Genomic DNA, 15,553 nt, shown 5'->3' with positions numbered 1-15,553 from the left:
AGAGAACTACATTCCAACTGTGTACTGTATAAAGGTAAAAAAGTAAAGCTTTGATTAATTTAACAGATGAATTTGTTCAATTAAATTAAGAGTGAGCTGTACTGGCAGACTGTTAACTGTTCATGTTTTCATCTCACATCATTTTATAATTTCATAATTTCTATGCTTAATACTCAAATCCACGTCCATACTAAACATGACACTGAAATAGCTGTCACTGCACTCTCTAATTGCATCTCTTGTGTAAAAACGTGGATGACTCAAACTTTGCTTAAATTGCGACAAGACTTGGCACTTGGAAGCTCATGCTACTTGGCACCTCCTATCACCTACAGGTATGTGAAGCCAGTGCAGTAACCAGATGATGGGGGCTCCCTCCACCACCACCAGTGTGCAGCCCCACCTGGATGATGTGACGGCAGCCATAGTGCTCCAGTACGCTCCCCACACACCAGCTCTCGGTGGGGAGGAGAGCAGAGTGATGAAGCCAGTTCAGAGATGGGCATTATTAGGAGGCCATGACTGGTAAAGGACACTGAGATTTTTAATAAAGAGGATGCTGCCTTTTTACAATATAGTGTCCCCGTCACTATACTGGGATGTTAGAACCCACACAGACTGCAGGGTGAGGTCCCCCTACTGGCTCCACTAACACCTCTTCCAGCAGCAACCTTCGCTTTTCCCAGGAGGTCTCCCATCCAGGTACTGACCAGGCTCACACCCGCTAAGTCTCAGGGGGTTGCCAGTTGTGAGCTGCAGGGTGATATGGCTGCTGGCCATGTCTGTCTGTGGCATGTCCATGGCCATGACATGTCTGTGTAGTTGTGTGTGTGTCTGTCCCAGTGTCTGACCTGGTGTGTGTGTCTGTGTGTGTGCTGGTACTGTATGTATCTATGTGTGCCCTGTGATGAACTGGTATCCTATCCAGGGTATAGCTGTGACCTGTGCCCTATAAATCTGAGACAGGCTCCAGGATACCACGACCCTGACCAGGGATTGGTGCGTCTGGCCCTGTGGTTACCTTCATCCCGGGAGCGAGGCCTACTGCAGGAGGAGCCCAGAGCCTTACTCCCAATCCGGATGAAGAACTGGAGCAGCCTGGAGAGAGAGGGAGAGAGAGCAGAGAGATGCCGTTGAGGATGACAGCGCCCAAGTCAGAGGACTAACAATCAGTGTTCGTGGGGGAAGACTGACCTGGTGTGCGTGGTATCCAGGGGGACAGTCCTGGCCTCCCTCCTTCCTGGGCCATTGAAATATAGCGCCTTTCCCTCGCTGATGGTCCCACAGCCCATGCCCACCTGCCCCCCGGTCTGGCCCTGCCACAGTGGGCTGAGTTTGCCTTCGAACCCCTCCCACATCTCAGTTGGGCTGGGCTGTGTGGGTACACATGTTCCCTCTTCCACTGCAGGGCACACACAAGCAGACACACAGCAGAGCGTTACTCCTGCACAGGCCGGTCCTGGTAAGGCGCACACACACACCAGAGAGCGTTACTCCTGCACAAGTTAGTCCCAGCAAGGCACACACAGACAGACACACTGGAGAGCGTTACTCCTGCACAGGCCAGTCCCAGCAAGGCACACACAGACAGACACACTGGGGAGCGTTACTCCTGCACAAGATAGTCCCAGCAAGGCGCACACAGACAGACACACTGGGGAGCGTTACTCCCACACAGGCCAGTCCCAGCAAGGCACACACAGACAGACACACTGGGGAGCGTTACTCCCGCACAGGCCTGTCCCAGCAAGGCACACACAGACAGACACACTGGAGAGCGTTACTCCCACACAGGCTGGTCCCAGCAAGGCACACACAGACAGACACACACACCGAAGAGTGTTACTCCCGCACAGGAGTGTCCAGGCAAGGCACACACACAGACACACACACACCGAAGAGCGTTACTCCCGCGCAGGACGGTCCAGGCAAGGCACACACACAGACACACACACACCGGAGAGCGTTACTCCCGCGCAGGATGGACCAGGCAAGGCACACACACAGACACACACACACACCGGAGAGCGTTACTCCCGCGCAGGATGGTCCAGGCAAGGCACACACACAGACACACACACACCGGAGAGCGTTACTCCCGCGCAGGATGGTCCAGGCAAGGCACACACACAGACACACACACACCGGAGAGCGTTACTCCCGCTCAGGATGGTCCAGGCAAGGCACACACACAGACACACACACACCGGAGAGCGTTACTCCCGCGCAGGCCGGTTCCGGCTTGGCTTTTTTCTGGTTGTCTCCTCCTTTGTCCCTCTCCCCTGCTCTCCCAGTCCAGCTCCCCCTGTGCCCCCGCCCGCCTGCGCCCCACCCCCTGCTCCGGTACCTGTGTAGCCCATGTCGCAGAAGCAGACCCCCGAGATGCAGTCGCCATGCCCCCCGCAGTGGTTGGGACAGGGCTCGGAGATGTACACCCCATCCAGGGCAAAGGGAGGGGCGTCCCGGTGCACACTGCTCTCCTGGAACCAGCGGAAGCGCGTCTTGCTGAGGGAGCGCAGATGAGGGCAGGAGCATGGAGGAGATGAGGAGGAGGTGGTGAGACGGGCAGAAGGGAGACAATGAGGGGCAAGGGGATGGGGGAGACAGAGAAGGAACTCAGAATTCAGAGCGGGGGCTGTTTATGGTACGGTATTGTGTCGTACTGGTTGTGTATATCTCCGTGTCTCTATCAATGCAGTGTGCAATCACGGTGCATCAGGGGTGTGCGTCTCAGTCAATGTGTGTGATTACAGCGTGTGCCAGTGTTTTTGTGTCTTAGGGTGTGTGTGCTTAAAGTGTGTGCCAGCGCTGGTGTATCTTTGTCTACAGCGTATCTGTGTTTGTGCGTCTCAGTGAGGGTGTGTATCTACAATGCACGTCAACGTTTGCACGTCTGTGTCAGAGTGTGTGATTATTGTATGTCAGTTTCTTTGAGCAACTATCAATGTGTGTGTCTGGTGTGCATGCCAATGTCTGTGCGTCTGCGTCAGAGTGTGTGACTCTGTGTGTCAGTCTGTGTTTGTGTGCATCTAGTGTGCATACTGATGCTTGTATATCTGGGTGTGTACGATCACAATACATGCCAGTGTGTCTCAGACAGAGTGAGCGAGCGATTTCAGTGTCAATGTGTGTCTTTGTCAGGTTGTGTGCATCCTTACAGCGTGTGTCAGTGTATGTGTGCCTCCTGTAGTGTGTGACTCCAGTCTGCACGACTCTGCTGGTGTCCGTGTGGGAGTCCAGGGGGCTCTGTGTCTTTGCCTGTTGTCGTACCTGGCAGCCACAGTGCGTGGTATCACCACAGTGACCCTGGTCCAGTGCTCATAGTCCCCAGCGCTGTAGACGGTCGGCTCACGAAGTTCACGCCTGCTGCCCTGGCAGGTGCCCCCTCCTGGAGAGGCTGGGTAGCACCCCTCCCGGACCAGAGCCCAGCTGCGCCCTGCGTCCTGGGAGAACTGCAGCAGCACTGGAGCCGAGGCGCTGAACTGGGACTCACAGCCGATATTCAGCTGAGGGAGAGGCAGGGAGAGCATGGGGTAACAGGACAGAGAAACACTCTGGGATTAGACACACGCTCTCCCCCATGATAATGAATCCGATTTTATTTATGACCTTTACGCCCGTCAGAATCAGGACAGCTTCCAATCCTACTGGGGGAAGAAACTCAAAAGAGCTGCAGCCCAGTATGGGATCTCCTGGCACTGCCTTAGGAACAGAGCGTGACCCTCTCAAAGAAATAATCTTACTGTTCTAAACATCTGTAAATGTTCTGCTCACTTTTTTTGCTTTGGCAACAGTGTAATCCATTGGTCATGCTGATAAATTTCTTTCAATCTAAGTTCTGAAAGAGGATTTTGCTGTGTCTGGAATGGGCAGTGATGCTGACAGATTTCCTGTTTGGAGTGCAGGCAGTAAGAAGGAAAAGACAGTCACAGCAATCCATCCCAGTGGACGAGATCTGGTAATCCCTGTTTCTGGACTGCTGTTTCTTAATCTACTTTTGTAATTGAGGAGTTTGCTGAATCAGAAGACCAGTGCCTGAAATTCATCCCCTTGTAGCATGGGGCATTTACCCCCCCTGGTGGTCAATACCTTGAACTGCAGGGTGTATCCTGGGCGCAGGGCAAGGTCCCGGGTTACTGCCATGCGGTCGCCCTCTGAGCGCCCGAACACCATGGCAGAGGGCGTGGGTGCACAGAAACTCTCGTTCTTCTCCATCCCCTCATTGCCCAGCATCAGCCACACACTCAGCTGGTTTAGAGGGTAGTCAAACGCTGGCTTTTCGTAGAAATTCTGAGAATCAGAAAGTCATAGGAAGACAGACTATTACTTGTGTGCCAGCTTGTCTTCTCTGCTATCTGTGCACCAGTGTGACAGCTCCATTACCTGGGCACCAATGTGTTAACCTCGTTTAGTTGCGTACCAGTGACAGTTCTGTGAAATGTGTGCTAATGTCTTCTCTGTTAGCTGTGTGTCAACATGCCAGTTCTGTGCACCATTATGTCTGCTCTCTTATCTGTCTACCTGTGTGTCTTCTCTTCACCTGTGCACCAGTGTGTTAGCTCTGTGTTAGTGTGTCAGCTGTCAGCCCTGTGCCAGTGTGTCAGCTCTGTGTTAGCGTCAGCTCTGTCAGCTGTGTGCCAGTGTGTCAGCTTTGTTATCTGTTTGCCAATGTGTCAGCTGTCAGCTGTGTGCCAGTTCTGTCAGCTGTGTGCCAGTGTCAGCTCTGTTATTTGTGTGCCAGTGTGTCAGCCTTGTGCCAGTGTTTCAGCTGTCAGCCCTGTGCCAGTGTGTCAGCCCTGTCAGTTGTGTGCCAGTGTGTCAGCTCTGTGTTAGTGTCAGCTCTGTCAGCTGTGTGCCAGTGTCAGCTCTGTTATTTGTGTGCCAGTGTTTCAGATCTGTGTCAGTGTGTCAACTCTGTCAGCTCTGTATCAATGTGTCAGCTGTGTGCCAGTTGTCAGCTCTGTGTCAGTGTGTCAGCTGTGTGCCAGTGTTTCAGATCTGTGTCAGTGTGTCAACTCTGTCAGCTCTGTATCAATGTGTCAGTTGTGTGCCAGTGTGTCAGCTCTGTTACCTGGGGGAGAGTGGGGTTTGCAATGGGTATAATGTGTTTCTCTCTCTCAGAGAGGATGATGATGTCGTCAATGGCCCACTGGTCGTACCCCTCCCCTGAGTGCAGCGGCTGCCACCAGCGGAACCGGGTGCAAGGTGTCTTGGCAGAGCCGGGTATCTCATAGTGAACAAACCTGAATGAGTAGAGGAAAGAGTTAAAATAATCGCTCTCTCCTAGGGCCCCCAGTGAATAGCACGCTATAATGTGCAGGCAACACCTAATGAATTTAGAATTAGTCACTGCTTTAAATTACACAAGAAACAGCTCCCATGGAAGGGCACATCTCCTTTTCCTCCCATCTGTCCCGTTAACTCCACTTCCTCTTTCTCTCACCTTGGTTAAAATCAGTAAGCAACCCCCTCTCTCCCCCACCTAACACACCTTTCTCCCCCGCCTCTCCTGCTCTCCCTGCTCATCTCTGCCTGTCGTCTCACCGTGGCTTGGTGAAGTCAGTGAAGTACATTTCTGCAATGAGCCCCCAGCTGATGCCCCCGTTGTTGCTGTACTGCAGGAGTACACCCTCCTCTCGGCTGTCGGCATGGTTACACTCCGCCCAGTCCCCGCCCACGCGGAGGTAGAACTGCACAAACTCCACCCACTCCGTGTCCAGGTCCCAGCTAACCAGCTGCCTGCGCCCTGCCTGAAAAAGAGCAGAAAGGGATAGAGAGGGGAGACGGGGGGTTACAGAAAGAAGGGGAGGGAGAGGGACGGGGAGAAGGGAGAGGAAGAAGGGTGATGTTGGGGTGAAGAAATAGTGGGGGAAATTACAGAAAGGGAGAAAGATAGAGACTTACGCTCCAAAACACAAAGATGGGTCCACTGGGATGTCGCCATTTACAGACGATGTGCTCGCCATGCCAAGGAAAACAACTGAAATGGCACAGACTGTCGTGGCACGAAGTGCGCATGAAGCCAGGCAGGGACACAGACTCAGCCACATGGATATCAGTGGACTACCTTGCTGAAGTAGAGTGAAGACCCAGCAGAGACGACCCCACAGCCCTGCTCTGGGGTCACCACCTGTCCGCCGATCACTTCCTTCCAGGCGCTGTGCAGAGAACTCTGGGACTCAAAGTCTGACATCACGCTGGAGGGGAGGTGTGTGCTGGGCTGGCAGTCTGGCCCCGAGAAGCCTTCATCACACCTGAGGGAGCAGGGAGAGGTGGAAAGAGTTTGGCGACAGGGAGTGCAGTACGTAACAGATCTAATCCCAGAATTCCCACTCCTGTCAGAACCAGAACATCTTCCAATGCTACTGGGGGAGAGGGGAGGGAACTCAATAGATCTGCAGCCAAGTATGAGATCTCTGACACTGAGCCTGTCTAATAATAATGGTTTATGTTTTATGTGTTGTATGTAAATGTCCAAATAGTATGTATATACTGTAGTAGTTCAGGTGTAGGCTGCAAAGGAACAAGTAATAGATTTATTCCATGCTGAAAAGCATGGAATAAACCTATTACTTGTTCCTTATTTATACTGTCAATGACTGTAAATGCTGTGTTAATTGTTTCTGCTTTGGGAACACTGTAATTATTCAATTCAAGATACTTTATTCATCCTAGGAGAGCAATTTAAGAGCAAAGGCAATTTAAGGGCACATAATTGGTCATGCCAGAAAAAGCTCCTTGAATTTGAAATTGTACGCTGTGTGCGGCGTGACCCCAAATTTGATCTGAGCCTCAGACAAGCAGCAAGCAGGCCCAGAATGCCAAGAGGCTGGCCAGTCACCGTGGGGGGCTACGTGTGGCTGGGAGCCCCCCCTCCAGCCTGCCCTGAAGCTGCAGTACCCTCGCTGACCTGCAGGTGCCGTGGTTGCACCAGCCATGGCCCTGGCACATGCTCGGGCACTGCTGGCCGATGTAGATGTCGTCCAGTGCCCACTCGTCGGGGGCGCCGTAGTAGCTCTGGATCCAGCGGAAGCGCGTGGCGCTGGACCTGACGCAGGGAAGAGCGGAGGGAGAGGTGTGATCGCGGACCGGGCCGCGCCAGGCTGCCAGACTCCGAGGCGGGTACCCCGATCACTTTCGTCTCCCACCCCGACCAACACCCAACAGCGAAAGCCGTGTGTTCTCGTGTGTGTGTGTGACGGATGAGGCCTAGGGCCGGGAGGGAGGGGATGCCATTAAGGTTTTAGTGCTCGTTTCCCGCTCCAGCGACCCCAAGTGATGTTTCATTGTGACCTTTGACCCATATCCACTGACAGACGCTTGGTAGGATGTTTAATGCCCCTCGATACTCCTGCTGACCCTGAAATTTCACCCTTTTCCATGAAAGTGGGATAAGAAAGGCTTTGTTTACTGTCGGGGTGGGTGCCAGAAAACCAGGGTGGAAATGGGGGTGACCGAGCCCCCTGAGCCGGGAGTGGAAAGGTGGAGCGCAGAGCAGGAGTGAGTGTGGGAGGGGGGACAGGGCACCCCTGTGTGCTGGGTGTCAGGGTCGTACTCACCAGGTCTTCTGAGGGAGGGGCAGAGTGACCCTTCGCCACTGTGAGAACTCGGAGGGGTGATACACGCTGGGGGCAGTAAACTCCACACAGCTGGGCATCCCGGGCAGACAGGCCTGGAACAACACAGCACGGCTCAGGATACTACCGCACGTCAGTATAATATTCATCTCTGCAACCACACAGCTCCAGATGGAGCGAAAACAACATACTAGAAATACTGCGGAGAGTGGAGGGAAAGAGGAGGTCAAGTAAGAGGAGAAGAAGAAAAAAAAGGCCAGAAGACAAAGTAGGTGCAGAAGAAATGAAAAAGGAAGTAACCCAAGGCTAGTAGTAGCAAAGATCAGAGCAGCGGTGCATGGCTGTGTGACCTGGAGGCTGCAGTGTTACGCTGTGCCCAGCAGGGCGGCGCTCTCTCTCTCTCACCTCTTGCACCAGGTGCCAGGTCAAGCCGTGGTTGGTGGAGAACTCCAGGCTGACTTGTGTGTCGATATGTGGTGAAGCCTCACGCCCGCAGCCCAGCACCAAGGCAAACTGCAGCATGTAGGACGCCCCTATCTGCATGGACTGGGTCTCCACATAGCGGATACTGGAGCCAGGGCTGGACTCGCCTGTGAAACTGGCAGAGCCGGAGGGAAGAGAAAGTTCAGTCCCTGTGCTCTAACGTCCAGCTTCAGGAACCACTGGGCAAGCAAAAGGAAAAGAGAGCCAACCACAGGGCCACAGCACGTGGCTGTGTTTGTGACAGTGAGTCTGTGTGTCAGTGCGTGTTTGTGTCAGTGTGTCAGTGTGTCAGTGTATCTGTGTGCCAGTGTGTGTTTGTGACAGTGAGTCTGTGTGTCAGTGCGTGTTTGTGTCAGTGTTGTCAGTGTCTGTCAGTGTATCTGTGTGCCAGTGTGTGTTTGTGACAGTGAGTCAGTGTATCTGTGTGCCAGTGTGTGTTTGTGACAGTGAGTCAGTGTATCTGTGTGCCAGTGTGGGTCAGTGAGTCAGTGTATCTGTGTGCCAGTGTGGGTCAGTGAGTCAGTGTATCTGTGTGCCAGTGTGTGTTTGTGACAGTGAGTCAGTGTTTCTGTGTGCCAGTGTGGGTCAGTGAGTCAGTGTATCTGTGTGCAAGTGTGTGTTTGTGACAGTGAGTCAGTGTATCTGTGTGCCAGTGTGTGTTTGTGACAGTGAGTCAGTGTTTCTGTGTGCCAGTGTGGGTCAGTGAGTCAGTGTATCTGTGTGCCAGTGTGTGTTTGTGACAGTGAGTCAGTGTACAGTACCTGTGTTGTCAGTGTCTGTCAGTGTATCTGTGTGCCAGTGTGTGTTTGTGACAGTGAGTCAGTGTACAGGTATCTGTGTGCCAGTGTGTGTTTGTGACAGTGAGTCAGTGTATCTGTGTGCCAGTGTGGGTCAATGAATCAGTGTATCTGTGTGCCAGTGTGGGTCAGTGAGTCAGTGTATCTGTATGCCAGTGTGTGTTTGTGACAGTGAGTCAGTGTATCTGTGTTGTCAGTGTCTGTGTCAGTGTATGTGTGTGCCAGTGTGTGTTTGTGACAGTGAGTCAGTGTACAGGTATCTGTGTGCCAGTTTGTGTTTGTGACAGTGAGTCAGTGTATCTGTGTGCCAGTGTGTGTTTGTGACAGTGAGTCAGTGTATCTGTGTGCCAGTGTGGGTCAGTGAGTCAGTGTATCTGTGTGCCAGTGTGTGTTTGTGACAGTGAATCAGTGCCATTCTTAAAGTGTGCCAGTATACCTCAGTGTCCAGTCGTGCTGACAGTAGGGCTGCACATGTCCCAGGTAGAAGCCCAGGCTCTGAGTGACCTCCAGCACATTGCTGAAGTCGAGGCTGATGCTGTTGAAGAGGACGGAAGTCATGGTGATCTCATCCAGTGCCCACACGTCCTGGCCTCTTCCAGAGTGGTACGGCTGCCACCACCGGAACTGCACTCCAAACGTCCGGGCACCCTGAGGCAACTCTACAGACACAATCCTGACCGAGAGTGAGAGAGTTCAGGACGGGGAGACAGACAGGGAGAAGGTGAGAAATGGAGAAGGGTGGTGTACACATATTATGAACTACACACTGAGTGTTAAGTGTCCCCAGTCAGGACTCAAACTAGGAACCCCTTGTCTTTCGGCTGCGTTTTCAAAATTCACCAGCAGAGGGCCTGGACCCATTGCCACAAAGGGCTGACAGAAGAAATTCAAAGGGATAATGCTATATGTGTGTCACTGGCTGGCTCTGTGCCAGGGTGTGACGCCCACAGCCGGTATCAATCGCACTCATCCTCTCTGTGCACCCAGCACTGAGGAGGGTCTGACCCACAGTGCCGAGGACTGCTCTACAACAGCGCTGCCTTCCCCAGTACTGCAACGCCCCTCCCAGCAGCACGGTTCAGGGCCGTTTGTCTTCATTAGCTGATGAAGCCGCAGCAAATAAATGAATGATCCACAACAGATTGTTTTCCATCAGGGGGGAAGAGCCCGTAGACAGCCAGGCGGCTCTCCATTTCACACACAGGCAGACCAGAGTGCGTGCTGGGGGGGTACCTGGGCTCATGGAAGCCTTGGTAGGGATAGTGCTCCAGGAGGGTCCAGGTGATGCCATTGTCGGAGGAATAGTGTAGCAGGACGCCCTCCCCGGGCTGGTCAGGAGCACTGCAGGAGCTCAGCGTGCTGCGACTGCCCAGCCGCAGAGTGAACTGCAGATACCTGAGAACGAAGAGGGCATAAAGGATGGGAAAGGAGAAAAAGAGTTGTTTTGTTTCAAGTGAATTTTTTTTATTTGCTCTGGCAACACTGATTGTACCCATCGGTCATGCTAATAAAGCACCTGGAATTGAGTGGGATATCGGGAACCGGGTTAGGGAAGGAGCAGAGGGGAAGGGGGGGCGGAGATGAAAAGCAGTCATGAAGGGAGAGGGAGTCAAGAGAGATTATATTCATACAGTAAGCAAGAGCAGGTGCCTTGCTTGGATGGACAGGTGAGTTCAGGTGTGTTGCTGCTACCTGCAAGCAGATGGAGAACACTAAGACACCCAGCCTGACACCCAGGGCAGCTGAGAGGGAACATCACACTGCAACAGCCCTCCCTCCAACTACAGGCACTTCAATTAAATTAGTGTGTCTTTTATAAATCATAATCTCAGTTTTGTATCCTCAGCAGGTGTCGAGCCAATCAAGCAGAAAAACAGAAAATGAACAATGTGCACCGGGTTCGGCACAAGCTACTGAATGATTGCGCTCATTAATCCGCGGCTCCCTCCCCCTGCCTGTCCCTCTCGTCCCTTCATCACTCCTCATCAACACCTCGTCCAGCAGCGCTCATCCATCTCCCCCCGCTGGAAAAACAACAACGGCTCAGACGCGGATCGGGGAGGGGGAGCGGATGACAGACGAGCGCGGCGATCCGGTGGAGGGCTGCCTGGATTAAAGACCACCGCGATTAATCACCAGCGCGTCCCTCCACCGCCGAAGAGGACTCCGCGCCCAGACTGCGCACACCCCACAAGCACTGGAACGCTAGAAGTGACCCGCTTGCAGGAGCACACGGGGACGAAGATCAGACAGTAGGACAGGAAGAGGAAGGTGAGGTTTAAACGCCTATCATGGAACTGACTGAACAGGCGCGTTTTTCTGTCGGATGCAGTGCATGACGTCCAAAAGCATCACCAAAGTCAACTCTGTAGTTGATCTACGAGCTGAATGGGATTTGTGGACTATTTTTTCAGGTTTGTAAAGTGCGAACTGAACAACGGGCACAGTAAGGTTACATGTGCTACGCAAATCTTTGACATAATTGAATATTCAAGGTCACAGCAAAACCGCAAGAGACTGCGCTCATCAAGCTGCTACGATGGGTTCTCATTTCACCACTGCCTCTATTTCAATCCTGCATCACTCCTCGTGAACATTATCCATCCAGCAGTCCATCGTAAATTTGACCTCAGGAAAGGGTTCAGACACACCAGGCTGGAAGTGATACACACACTCCCCCTGCTGGTACAATTTAGCACTGTAACCTGCCATTAAAAAATAATTTAAAAAAACAGCAACTTCAGCAAATCTTTCCTTTCTGAGTGCCTTTTAGGGACTGGCAATAAGACAGGTGAACACAGAAAACTAGCCTCAGAGATCTTTTAATTGAATTTACCTTGTTTTCAGTTTCCTTTCTTAGAACCGTACCTTGCTTCCCCCTTGCATTGCTTGATGGGAGTGTTTCGAGGGGTGCGCAGTGTCACTGTACCTGGCCTGGGAGCTGTCAAGGGGTGTGGTGACCAGGTGTCTCCGACTGTCCCGGTTGAACACGAGCGCCTTGCCGCTGGCCAGAACACCACAGGCAAAGCTGACCTCAGCCCCCCGCAGAGACTGGAAGCTGTGGTAGGAGGAGAGCCTCGCACTGGAAAACCCCTCGGACAGGAACGCCGGGAATGTCTGGGAAGCCAGCTCACATGCCGGCCCGGAGAATCCCGGGTCACACCTGGGAGAGAGGGGTGAGAGAGAGCAGAGGGAGAGAGGTAAGGAAAGAGAGAAGCATGTCGGGACAGACAGGAGGATGGAGGGTCAGATCATTTCCTCATCATCTGATGAATGGACTGCTTGGGTTTCTAACTAAATACATTTCTACTGATTGGACTTACTTGCAGCCGTTCCTCGTGCACTGTCCCCTGCCAGAGCAGAAGCGCAGGCAGGATGGTCCAATGTAGACTGCAAGGCAGACAGAATGAGATTACAGACCATGAGAGAGACAGGGGGATTACAGACAGAGCAAGAGAGACAGGGAGATTACAGACAGAGTGAGAGAGACAGGGAGATTACAGAGTGAGAGAGACAGGGGGATTACAGATAGAGTGAGAGAGAGAGATTACAGACAGAGTGAGAGAGACAGGGGGATTACAGACAGAGTGAGATAGAGAGATTACAGACAGTGAGAGAGAGAGATTACAGACAGAGTGAGAGAGACAGGGAGATTACAGACAGAGTGAGAGAGACAGGGGGATTACAGACAGAGTGAGATAGAGAGATTACAGACAGTGAGAGAGAGAGATTACAGGCAGAGAGAGAGGGAGGGAGGTTACAGAGCAAGAGATAGATTACAAACAGTGACAGAGACATGGAGATTACAGGCAGAGTGAGAGAGAGATTACAAACAGAGTGAGAGAAACGGAGATTATAGGCAAAGTGAGAGAGAGGGAGATTACAGACAGTGAAGAAGACGGGAGATTACAGACAGAGTGAGAGAGACAGGGGGATTAGAGAGGGACTGAGCAAGACAGGGAGATTACAGGCAAACAAATCATTTAACATCTGGTGAGCCTATGGACTTCTGCTAATGATCTGTGCAAGTACATCACCAGTTTTATAGTAAACAAGAAGTCAACACAAACACTGTATAATAAGAAGCTTTTTGTAAAATATTCCAATTAAACCCTATTCTTATATTACTCTGTCGACAACTTGCAGCAGTGGTAATAGTGGTTCTTGTATCATTTTGTTTCCAGCAAATGGAAATTTCAGCAGGTGTATAATGTCCCGGTCTAACCAAGCTAAGAATGAATCTTCTCGGTAACTGCAATGTCACTGTGAAAAACAATAGCAGGACCCAGAGCTCCCTGGAGACATGGCAGGTGTAATGAGCCCTCTGAACAACGCGGGACTGCGGGAGTGCCGGCTCCCGCGCCCTTACCGCCCTCGGCCCCTCACCATTATCGACGGCCCACATGTTTCCTGGCCCTGTCCCCGTCTGCCTCCAGCGGAACCGCGTGCTCTCCGTCAGGGCGGCATTGGGCAGGGGGATTGTTATCCTGCTCCACCTGCAGGGGGCGATATACACACAGTGAGACTGGGCAAAGACGCGCACAGTCCCATTTCTAATCCAGCAAATCATGCGGCCGACTCTCTCCCGCCTACTGCCTGTCTCCGTCTGCACTGCCAGTCTTCCTCCCCCATCAGTATCTCAACAGGAGCCTGTAGTTCTGTGGGGAAATGGGGAGACTCTCTCTGCCACCCCTCTCCTCCCTTGTCCCTGCACATTCCTCCACCTTCCCCTCCCCTCTCCCTGTACCCACTGTAGCTGTAGAAGGAGTAGACCGTGCTGTAAAAGGAAAGCACTCTGTATTACCCAAGGCCTGTAGTTCTGTGTGCCACCCCTCTCCTCCCTTGTCCCTGCACATTTCTCCCCCATCCCTTCGTACCCGCTGTAGTTGTCGGAGGAGTAGACCGTGCTGTGAGGCAGGTGAGGCCCAGCGCACAGCTCCGGCAGGCACTCGGTGTGCAGGAGCGACCACGAGCGCCCGTGATTGGTGGAGAACTCCAGATTGACGCTGCAGGAGGTGGCCGGAGACCGAGGCAGGGGGGGAGAGGGCATAGGGACAGGGGACGGAGTGCGGAACAGAGTCACAAGGTCGTGAAAGAGAGGAGGAAGGAGAGATAAGAGAGAGTTTAGATTCGCATCACACAAAACGAGTGTTTTAGGAGACTTTTCAAATGGCACCAATTAATTAGAGAACGATCCCCTTCTGTCCCATCAATGATTTGGATAAATGTACAGTATGCCTGCTCTAAACAACATGCAGATGGGATTTTTTATTCTAGTGGAGGTATGACTGCAACTGCTCATAAACCTGTTTAAATTCCACGACAGGTGCATCACATCCCTATCTCTAGAGGGTGATATTTCTCTCACGGGGGGCTCCGTCTTCGTCTTAGGAAGCAAGTGATAAATGAAACGCATATGGGTTATGTGCCCCAGCTCTGTATTCGGACATGCTCTTCTGAACGAGGGAGACTGGCAAGCTGAGGTCTCCCTTCTGCCCTACTGCAGTGCACGGGACATGCGCGTGTGCCCCACCGGCAGCGCAGAGTCACCTGTTGGCGGGCTGGTAAGAGCCGCAGCCCAGGTTGATGGAGAACTGGGCCACGTGAGTCTGTGCGCCGGGGAGCACAGGGAGCAGCTGCAGGAAGTCCAGGGCCCAGACATGGCGGCCGGAGCCGGCGTGAGAGTGCTGCTCCAGACAGAACTGAGTGGTGGGAGTCTGCAGATCTGGCGGAAGAGCCACTGACACCACAAAGGGGCTCTAGGACAGGGGAGACACATAGAGACATGAGGAAGAGCAGAACAGAAGTAGGACTTGGCCTTATTTGAACCCATTCACATGAGAACATGTGTGTGTGGTGTGTACAGTATAGTGTAAGACCAGGGGGCAGTAGTGTGCAGTGTGTACAGTGCAGTATATATACCCTGTAAGACCAGGGGGCAGTAGTGTGCAGTGCAGTATATACCCTGTAAGACCAGGGGGCAGTAGTGTGCAGTGCAGTATATACCCTGTAAGACCAGGGGGCAGTAGTGTGCAGTGCAGTATATACCCTGTAAGACCAGGGGGCAGTAGTGTGCAGCGTGTACAGTGCAGTATATATACCCTGTAAGACCAGGGGGCAGTAGTGTGCAGTGCAGTATATATACCCTGTAAGACCAGGGGGACAGTAGTGTGCAGTGTGTGCAGTGCAGTATATATACCCTGTAAGACCAGGAGGAAAGTAGTGTGCAGTGTGTGCAGTGCAGTATATATACCCTGTAAGACCAGGGGGACAGTAGTGTGCAGTGTGTGCAGTGCAGTATATATACCCTGTAAGACCAGGGGGACAGTAGTGTGCAGTGTGTGCAGTGCAGTATATATACCCTGTAAGACCAGGGGGACAGTAGTGTGCAGTGTGTACAGTGCAGTATATATACCCTGTAAGACCAGGGGGACAGCAGTGTGCAGTGTGTGCAGTGCAGTATATATACCCTGTAAGACCAGGGGGACAGCAGTGTGCAGTGTGTGCAGTGCAGTATATATACCCTGTAAGACCAGGGGGACAGCAGTGTGCAGTGTGTGCAGTGCAGTATATATACCCTGTAAGACCAGGGGGACAGCAGTGTGCAGTGTGTGCAGTGCAGTATATATACCCTGTAAGACCAGGGGGACAGCAGTGTGCAGTGTGTGCAGTGCAGTATATATACCCTGTAAGACC

General features: G+C 52.6%; 1 protein-coding gene across 1 annotated transcript in view; it reads right to left on the bottom strand.

Moving 5' to 3' along the window:
• Window positions 1-15,553, bottom strand: part of reln (reelin) — a 186,768-nt gene that overhangs the window by 67,139 nt on the left and 104,076 nt on the right. Inside the window, 18 exon segments of the mRNA XM_088645617.1 lie at window positions 1,022-1,098; window positions 1,195-1,402; window positions 2,348-2,505; window positions 3,271-3,506; window positions 4,090-4,290; window positions 5,072-5,243; window positions 5,545-5,750; window positions 6,068-6,254; window positions 6,911-7,048; window positions 7,560-7,672; window positions 7,983-8,175; window positions 9,294-9,530; window positions 10,091-10,252; window positions 11,787-12,020; window positions 12,181-12,247; window positions 13,244-13,353; window positions 13,735-13,863; window positions 14,408-14,616. Of these exon segments, the coding sequence (XP_088501743.1) occupies window positions 1,022-1,098; window positions 1,195-1,402; window positions 2,348-2,505; window positions 3,271-3,506; window positions 4,090-4,290; window positions 5,072-5,243; window positions 5,545-5,750; window positions 6,068-6,254; window positions 6,911-7,048; window positions 7,560-7,672; window positions 7,983-8,175; window positions 9,294-9,530; window positions 10,091-10,252; window positions 11,787-12,020; window positions 12,181-12,247; window positions 13,244-13,353; window positions 13,735-13,863; window positions 14,408-14,616 (3,037 nt within the window).

Source organism: Lepisosteus platostomus, chromosome 9, assembly GCF_059453375.1.
Source record: "Lepisosteus platostomus isolate fLepPlt1 chromosome 9, fLepPlt1.hap1, whole genome shotgun sequence".
Classification (NCBI taxonomy): domain Eukaryota; kingdom Metazoa; phylum Chordata; class Actinopteri; order Semionotiformes; family Lepisosteidae; genus Lepisosteus; species Lepisosteus platostomus.
The sequence above is the reverse complement of the archived record's forward strand: the minus strand, read 5'-3'. Positions and strand labels throughout refer to the sequence as shown.